Source organism: Botryllus schlosseri, chromosome 3 (assembly GCF_051294905.1).
Source record: "Botryllus schlosseri isolate E-star chromosome 3, Bs_hap1, whole genome shotgun sequence".
Lineage (NCBI taxonomy): Eukaryota > Metazoa > Chordata > Ascidiacea > Stolidobranchia > Styelidae > Botryllus > Botryllus schlosseri.
This window is the reverse complement of record NC_137238.1, coordinates 12,988,786-12,998,907: the sequence shown is the minus strand read 5'-3', so window position 1 is coordinate 12,998,907 and position 10,122 is coordinate 12,988,786. Positions and strand designations below refer to the sequence as shown.

At 42.1% G+C, this 10,122-nt stretch overlaps 1 protein-coding gene across 1 annotated transcript in view; it reads left to right on the top strand.

Annotated features, from left to right (window-relative positions):
• Window positions 1-6,019: 6,019 nt before the first annotated feature.
• LOC145435805 (protein patched homolog 1-like) overlaps window positions 6,020-10,122 on the top strand; it is a 60,095-nt gene continuing 55,992 nt past the window's right edge. The window contains exon 1 of the mRNA XM_080313078.1: window positions 6,020-6,944. Coding sequence (XP_080169204.1) covers window positions 6,210-6,944 — 735 coding nt within the window. The 5' untranslated portion in view covers window positions 6,020-6,209. The remainder of the gene's footprint in view (window positions 6,945-10,122) is intronic.

Here is a 10,122-nt window from a genome sequence, read left to right as displayed (position 1 = left end):
TTCTATAGACAGCCTAACACTTTCACGGGGTGAACAGAAAATTTTCAAATTTTTTATTATTTATTTTTATATAATAAATAGAAACTTACTTCTCCAGTAGGAAAGCGGTTACTGGCTGGAATTGAACCAAATTTTGTGTGTAGGCTTAAATTAGGTAACCTAACAATTTTATCAAGTAGCCAGTACGATTTGAGATAAAAAGTCATTTTTGAAGAGCCCTAATGTTCATATTGAAATGAACCCGAATATTATCTGACACTCGTCAGGGGAAATCGTCATGCGAGTGTCAGCAGAAAATATTCGGGCTCATTTCAATATGAATAATGAATATACTATTCAAAATAGTATCATTGCTCTCATACGGCGAACGTGATTTCCAGCACCATCCAGTTGCCTTGCCGAATAGTTTAGTATTGCGAGTGGTGTCCACGTAATACTGTCATCGTATGATTATCATGCAAACTCCACAATTCATGATGCAATCATAGTAGGTGGTAATGAGACATTTCAAGAATCTCCTGAGCTTGGTGGTGACATAGCTAACGTCTGTTAGGGATAGCGATAAACCGCAACCAGTATAATCCAAATCGAGGGAGGGAGCGGTGTCGTGTGCTAAGTGACACCGTCACGACTCCAGTGGTTAGTTGGTTACTGGTTCGAGTGTTGCCTCTGCCAAGTTTCTATGCGTCGGAGGTTTACACGAGCTCTTCATCGCCCATCCCCCTGTTAAAATAACGTCTTGAAAGCTCGGAGGGATGAGTAAGCTGAGTTCCAAAGTCGACAGCAGAGACCCAAAAGTTTTTGCATTCATTCGATTTTGCTATTAGCCTCAGAAAACACCCAAGGAAACATATTTGTAAATAACAAGTGACTGCAAATATTGCTACTAAGCCAGTACACTAGTGGCAAAAGAAGTACATTACCAGTAATGATTACACTATCGTAATTGAAGCTATACACATAGTATTTCATGAAGTAGCATTTCATTGTGATATATTTTGATCATACTTCATGAGTACTGCGGTTTCGATCATGGTTACCTTTAATGTAAGGGTTCTTTAAAGGCTAACATAAGGCCTAGTCTGGTCGATACATTTAGAAGAGGTAACCAACTATCAATCAATCACATTTTCGCTATTGCACGGAAGGCACTCTCAATACCCATAAACGACGAGGCAAAGTACACTGCGGCGTGTGGGTTATTACATTTCCAGGAGGCGTTGCGGTACCGTTACAGCGACTGCAGAACTATACAGACACCAAATGAAGCGTTCTGTTGAGGTATCGGACCACCCGCACGTACTCTCGGAGATAGAGAAACGGCCGTTGCAGAAGAAGCGATGATTTCGCTCTACTTGAATGATTCATAAAGATAAATTGCCGTATCTTTGCGAGTTCGTCTGTTTCCCTATTTATTTGTTCGTTTTGCGAAAACTCGATCACTTTAGAGCACATATAGAGCTGCTCGGTAATATAGAAGATAGTGACTCAACCGCTTTTCAGGACACGAGCAGTAATCTCATACTTATTCCAGCTTGTGTGGGCCGATTCGTCAGATACATTCAATGGATCTCAGATGCTAAAACGGTTATACGCCATTACAATCGCTGGAGTAATCGCCGGGCATTCATAAACGAAACGTGATTAATATAGACCGAAATCTCGAAGTTCAAATATCGAATTGACCCGGGCCGTAAAACTATCTAATGTTAGTACATTGAGAGACAATAACACAGTTTCCAATATAATCGGAGTCATTTGGATGGGATAGTTTTGTTCTGTTGCATATCCAACTCCAACTTGGTACGACAATGGGTGGCCTTTATCCTTAGTCTAGCTTCAATCAGTCCATCATGTACGGAAATTTTCATCAGATCAAAAGACCACAATATTGAGATATAGCGAAAAGGTATGAGGCAATCGAAACAACTTGAAGCAGTCATCGGAACATTTTGAAAATGTTTATACTCTAACGTCATTCATCTATGAAGTAATACAGGAATTTTGATTCTTTTGGCGACACAGAAAATGGTTTATGAATCAACTTTCATCAGCTTCTTAGCGGTTCCTCTTGGAGGCAATTATTTTTTCAATTAAGTGTGAATATAATATACTTATTTTGACTCTTCTGGCGGGGCGGAAAATGGCTTTTGTATAATTTTTCATAAGTTTTTAAGCTGTTTCTCTCAGAGACAGTTTTAGCTCATGGCAAGCATGGAAGAAAGATGTAGGCTACTTTTAATTTTGAAAGTTGACGCCGGTCAACTTCCCTACATGATAAGGATATTGCATGCGACCAGGGCCGTAACAGCACTTCGTCAGCTCCCCCCAAACTTTGGTCTTGGGCCCCCCATAGGGTTATAGACCTAACTTATGGGGGGCTTCGCCCCCCAGACCCCCCTCTAGCGATACAATGTTTACCGCTATTTATCATATTCATTGGGAGTTTGTTTAGTGATTAAGCTTTTGTCGCCTTAGCGCGCGAAGCACGGAAAAATTTCTAGAATTCATGATTGAATCGGTCAGTATGATCGGGAATTGCCTATATTGTTATCAATTTTTATCTTCTCTCTGCTCACGTAATCAGATTTGCCGGTAAAGCTGAGTGAGGTGTGTTTGAAAAGGTAGGACCACTCAATAATAATTAAACATCTTCAGGCGTATACCCGTTGGCAGGAACGAAATAGCACATCGTCAAGCCCCCTAAAACGTGGGTCTTGGGATCCATAAGGTGATAAAACGACCCCCCCCCCATCACGTTGTTCGCGTTTGTCACGAAATCATCTGTACTGTATTGTGAGCCAGCGCCATGCGCGAAAATTTTCGATAATTTATGATAAAATCGGTCATTCAGATCGGCGATTGCATATATATTATGCTATCAATTTATTTTCCTCTCTACTCACATAATTAGATTTACCGGTAGAGCTGAGTGAAGTGTCTTGAAAACGGGAGGGCCCGTAAATAATAATTAAACATCTTCTAGCGGGCGGACCCGTTGATATGACTTCGTTACATGATGTTATTTCGTGACTTCCAGTCTGCTATATCAAAAAATATAGAATCGCCCAAACGTAGGCTTCTAAACTAAGAGACGCACACGATTTCAAATTGGTATTTCTTCACTGGCATAAATTTTTTCCCAGCGGGATGGTATTTGTCTTGTGAGGTTCAGATTGCAAAGACAGGAACATTCGGCGTCAGTCATTTAGGCGCCTATGGACAATTAAACCTATGTCCATTTTATATATAGAACGCAGTCTTCGGTCAGCATAAGGGCATAGACCTTTTCGGCCAAGGTTTTCTCGCTGCCGATCGTTCTGGCACACTTCTTGGAGTCGCATGTTATATGGCCTAAAACTTGATGGTATGTCTTGGTGGGTCGTGGCGCGGTAATGCCCCAATACCCAATAATAAAGATAAATGGAAACTTCAATTTTGAAAAATTGGCATAAATTTTCAAAAAATACTCTATGATTTATGCTAATTCACGAAATAATTTTGGGCCCCCTTCGAGCTCGCCTCCCCCCCAATTGGGGGGCTTGGGGTGCGGCAGTTACGATGCTGCATGCGACCTCTGTTAGCCGAAGCATTGATTAATATTTATATCACCTAGTTATATACATCGAATTAGCCTAGACTTCTGTAGTTTATGATATCGTTGCCTGCATCAGACGTCTAATGATTACGTTTGCGTTGTGAGAAAATAACTCCACTTGAAACGTTTTGCTTACTTGGCTACCATTGCATATTTCCAACCTACAATAAACGCAAATATTCGGCATCAGTTCTTCCCTCTCGCTGTGTCTTCTCCACGCCTGGTCGCGCTCGTGTTGTTCGGGGTGGTCGTATTTTGCAGAGCGCGTTTTCGCTCTTTTTCGCCATCTACTCTCGTGTTGTCTACATTTTGTTCCGTCAACTCCGGCTATTTGATACAGCAGATAGTATTATCGTCGCTCCGAGGCACGGCATGAAGCACTTCGCTCACGGCCGAGCTTTTCGTCGTCTAGTCAGGTTTATAATTCGATATGAGCAGGTGTGAAACGTCGGGTTTACTTCCTTTGCGTTTCTGACTACGGGATTTATGACGTGACGAAGATACATTTATCTAAATAGGATGCGCTACCGGCCTACAGTCCGTGTATGTGTAAATAGCAGTTTTCACCATGCCCAAGAATGTGGAAATGGAATTATATAAGCAATTTTCCTGTGTCTTGGTTTATAATATGATGCTTACAGTTACAGTACAGTCAGGGGCAGAATACTTTTACAGTGACAGCATTTGCACCGTATCACGGTGGGACATTGTTGCGTGGTTAGGTACATTGGCTTGTTATCTTCAATATACCACATTCTACCTTCAAACGCAGCTCATCCCGGAGGCTTATTTGGCAATCGGCGGGAAATTTCGATGTCGGACAAGGCGTAAATGTGGCAGTTTAATCGCCTTGATAGACTGGCCCGGCGCACATGTTACTATAGTATAGACAACTTCGCGCGTTATTCAGAGAAATATTACTCCAACGTCGCGTATGATTCGGCATCTACAGGGCACGAGCTTAAGTTGAAAGATCCCGGTTACTGATCCTTTTTCTCGCAAACTACTCCTGTGTGTTGATGTACGTACTCTGCTTGCGAAAGGAACTTATTTATGTGCATTGCGTGTCCTTCCTTCTGGATAAACGTTGAATGTTTTAAAGAACGATTGCATAATACCGCATCCATGATTATGGTCAACGCTTATAATTTTCTTCAGCAACAATTAGCATTTTATATCACGTACTGGCGCGGAAAAAATGGTAAATGCGATAACATAGGCTATCACTGCATGCAGTTGACGAGGATAGCGACTTGTAGCCTATTTCAAAAGGTCGTATTAGGTAAACTAAAGGATTAAGATCAAGCGATTAACCCCCATGAGACAGCTTTATATCTTTCATTTGATTTATTCCCTTGACATAAATAAACAGTTTAACGGCGTCCTTCTCAGCTTGTTTTATTGTGGATGCATTCGCTAGCAGTTTAAACTTCAATTATACTTCGGATTGCATATTAGCCTTTATATCTCTCCTAAATAGCATTGCATCGACGATCCCAAGTCTACATTTGACGGTACGGTGTTACTGCACGCTTTGTTTATAACGGTAGATGGTATTTATGTGGAATGTTTGGGTGTCATGTGGTAGATAAGGCACCGTGTTGTCGATTCTGTCTCGATTAGACTGACTATCGGTGTTTCGTTGAGAGTGTTGGTAGTTTTGGGTAGACACTGATTCAACGTTACCCTAATTTTTGAAGATAACATCGTGGCAGACTGGATGGCTGGATACTGTACAGACCGACTAGCTTCAAGATCAAATATAGATAGTATATTGATTGAAGTCGCCAAATGCGTTGCATTTATAATCGAATAGCGTGTGCAAGCATTCGGTACGATGTGTTTCGATTATAATAAACCCAATCTCAATTTCCTGGCCGCATATTTCATTGTGCAATATTTCATAATAAACATTTTGGGTTACTTCAACAGTTTATGCTATTTATTATAGCTCAGTATGCACCTGGTTACGTTATATCATATTACGTCATAACGCATGACAATGTGACCGTCAATAATTGTTACATAGGGTAAAAATACGTCCTCCTTAAGGAGAATTTGTCGTCCTTTTCAGGTTTTTGAAAATGTCCTCCGAGGACGTCTAAATGTCCTCTTTTTTGAGATTTTGTCCTTTTTTTGAGAATTTGGGTTAAATATTCGGCAAAATCCGACTGAGATACAGTAAGTCAGCACTGAAGTGACGCTCCGGCGGCAATTTCGAGAGCCGAGCCTGAAAGCTTACCCTTTTTTTAGTCAACCTACCACGAAAGGGGGGGGGGTGGGGGGGTGGGGGAATTTACCATTTCTTCAAGATGTCCCTCCGGTATTCTACGTTTGAAAATTTTAAAAAAGTGTCCCGCTTTCCCGGTTCCAAAATATGGTAACCCTATTGTTACAGTGCTGCGATTTGTAAGCCTACGGTCAAGAGTAGTGTCAACGTTTACTGAGCACGCCTAATTAAGTCGGTCTTCACATGTATGTTGCAGGTTTTAGGTTTCTGTCACTTGAATTATATATTTATTCAGCTCATATACAAGCCGACCACAGTGAGCCCTTTCTTACTGATGGAGGAATAACCACAGTGGATCTATCACAAAAATGAAACTTCGTTATGGCTGATGGAGTCGAACGCAACCATGGAACTGACGATAGAGCGAGCCATCCTTTCGCAGTCGACGAGGAAGCGCCTCGCAGCGCATTCACAGCTGTACCGCGCGGTAGCGGTACGTCACGAACTTATCATAACAAAACCCCGCGCCACTCACAGCCGACCGATACCGCTGCGGGATGCAGCGTGGACTGTTTTGTGGACGGTAATAATATTCCGAGTGATATCACGCATGATGTCACAGGTAGAAAAGACACGCTGAGCGCTGCTCCCAGCGGTCGCCATGAGGTAGCGGGCACATCGCATAACAACGCGTCAAGGACTAGAAAGCCTTCGAATCGCAATGCATTCGCTGAAACTCCTATTGCGAAACCTATCGAAACCGTGCAAATAAAGGGCGATGCAATCGGCCCTGGTGTATTTTTAGAGGGGGTTGAATACAACCCTCAGTATCAACGATGTCACGTCCCACTAAACTCTAGGGACGATTGCGTGAACGGTATTCTACGTAACCGCGGCAATAGACGGCAGGATATTCCCGGGTCCCGCCCCTGTTCCAGTTATCCGATTTCAGACGACAGTTTAGAACATTCGAACAGCAGAGACTTGTCAAACACCGCCGTTACGTCACGGCGGAACGACGCGAGGGCGAGCAGGCACAGGCTGGCTACTGATGTGGAGCTTTTGTCGCGCCCCAGCTGGTGCGACGCGAAGTTCGCTTATAACCAAATTCTTCAAGTGAGTAGTGCATGCAGTACTTACTTGGTAGGGCGTATTCCCGTTTCTAATTCCTCATTCGCATTGCTGGAAACGCGTCTATGCCAAGTGTGGAGAGATTTGTCTTTGAAATCGTTTCACTAGATAAAGACTATTCTGACTTTCGAGAACACCCTGATGTATTCAAGGTGCGGCACGTGGCTCATTCTAATACAGATTTTCCTCAAGCCTTCGGCGACCCCAACAATATTGAAAGAGAAAAGCCTTTAAAAATATCATAGTCACACAAAACAAAAGGTCACTAATGAATATTTACTGCAAATCATAGTAACTTGTGCTGCATGAGTGAGTTATGTGTCTTGACGTCCAGCGAACACCTGATGAACACCCGAGACTAGGATAACGAACCATAAACTTCCACAGATCCATATTGTGCGTTACTGATACAAGGCACAGATATTCAAAGAATTTGCTCTTCTACCCATACCAAAATAGTTGAAAACATCACGCAGTGTAATATCAATATTTCTTGTTATGGAAATGAGTATCGATTTTCACAAATACGAAACCAGTATTTGAACATATTCGCATATGGGTTAACCTGTCCATGGAGTTCGAGCCCAAACGTTTTGTTGTTGATTCAGAATCATACTTTTGTGTCATTGAGAGGGAACTGCAAAGTTACAGGATTCAATATTTGCGTTATTACAATTTGGCTTTAGTTGCTAGTACTGGGCTGAGAGACGATTAATAATAGCATGAGGTTGTCTTGAAAATAGGCGGTTTGGTGGTTATTGCAATAAGTACTACTAACAGTTTTTGGTTCGAAGCTATTCGTTCCAATAGACCTGCGTTCGATTGTCTGACAGTAATTTTACTCATACTTGGCATTATTGATCGTAGAAGCACGGCAAATCCGAATGAGGCAGCGCAATAGACCTCCTTGACATGCTACATATTATACATGCTCGCCGAAGTAGGTGGTCTTTAGCGTTAATGGCCGCGGGCTATGCGGTGACGCTATGAACTCCTGTTAGGCGAATAATATCTTCGGTCTTCGTGATTATCGGATTGTTATCGCATCTAGATTCTCGCTGAAAAGAAAATGACACGGTACAAGGCTTGATAAACGGCGAAATCGAATCTCGGTGTTCCCTTACCTGAGATATATTATCCTAATGACTCTTAGACACGATAGTAATACTGAAATACCTTTTTATATATTTTCACATTCCTAACGGCGAACAGGTCACCCAATTGCGGTATCGAACTTTGATTGCCATTCATCGTGCAATTCAGGTATTCAATATTCATTGCGTTGCGTTGTCTTTCTTGGATAAAGTTTTTTTCAGAATAAATGGAAAATCGGGTGGTATTTATCGCATTGATTACGTTATTATCCGCGTACCTTGGTAGGGTCACTTTCGTCTTGTAGCGAGTTTTGTTCCTTGCTATTTTCTTTGCTAGAACCAAGTGACCCAAGTTTCGCTAATCCACATTAAGCCTACATCTATGCGGAAAACCAATTGAACGACCACATAATTTCCGTACTCCCATCAAGCCGACAAACCCTATACCGAAGTCCGAATATCATATGACGCTCTCTGTTCATTCTATGGAATCATACCAGGAACTTATCAGCGTCACAGGTAGCTGTAATCAGTCACCCTATATCAGTGATTCTCCACCTTTTTTTAGACATGCCCCCCTTTATGATAGTGAAAAATTTCACGCCCCCCTCATCGTCATATCACAAAATCCAAACGGGATGCTAGCAACCCCAACAGATTGTTTGATGGCATGGAAGGTTATGACTGTTGATGACAGAATTAAAAGATACGAAATTCGGTCTGTATGTAGAGAATCACGCGTGAATTGGAGGTAAATCGCGCAGAGCGCAAAATACTTTTTCAGTTGACCCCTTCTTCGCGGCCCCCTTCTGATGCTTTCACGCCCCCCAGGTTGAGAACCACTGCCCTATATGCATTGTAAGGATTACTGGACGGTATGTCTTCACATCCGAATGTTGATGGTTCATTACGATTATAACTTTATGTTCAACTCAACTTATATATCAATATATTGTATGTATATATGACCAGCTCGTTCTCCACGAACGACTTATGTTTAATTACAAGATACAAGACTACTTTCTTAACATCCATTATGCACACTCACCGTATGAAAATTCAGGTTTGGATGAGCGCCTGCCAGTAAACACAGAAGTTTTGGACAAACACAATTACACCTCTACAGTACTGAAACATCTTATTCTGAATCTAATATTTCGTGTTATCGTGCAAAGCTAGACACTTCACGTGGGTTATCTGACGTGAGATTCCTGTCTTAAATTTCAAGATATTGTTGTGATTTATTACCGTTATCATCACGGTTGTTTTGTGAAAGCTAATCATGATAGACGCCTTTAGATATCCATCCTTCACTATCTCCGTGGCTTGAAGCTTGAGAGTGTTCTGTTCTAAACTCAGTGCTATAGGTACTAGGTAATCGCCATTGCCTTGAGCGCAGTGTTCATTCGTACACAGAAAACTTCCAAGCGGGCGGGAAGCGTGCGACCCAATTGGTAAAATGAATCCACCGCCCTTTCGTAACTTGGTTATTTAGATTTCATGGTCGGAGCCGTGAAGAATTCGAGTATACCGTGACCAGTTTTTCAACGCAGTGTCCGATTACGTGCACGGTGTCCACCAGTTATTGAAACGGAATTTTGGCAAGGTCGATTGTGCAACGTTAGCTATCACGCAACATCTGCCGAGTGCCGACTATCCACAAATATTGAGTTTATGACTGGGGCCGCTCCCTGCTATTTCAAACCCATAGTTTGGCAAACTGTTAGCTATCTACCAAGCAAGTATCTTACTGGTTGCGTGACTAATCGATAATTAACCGAAGTAGTCCCAACCTAAGCGGGTAGCGTTGACGTCATCACGAAAATTTTCTGCAACTGCGTCCCGCTATTATGAGTAAGTCTTATCACCGAATTGTTATGAAAATACGGCGAGGCAAAATGTTGCATCGGTGTCATGGTTGGGCTGAGAAGGTCGGTTGACCTCGAGTTTCCGTTTGACGTAAGTTGAATATTGTCGCATGTAGCAATACGGTTTGAATGCCCACAGTTTGGTATTTTGGAATCACGCCAAGCTGCCAACTATATCCAGTATATAGGATCTGCATAATT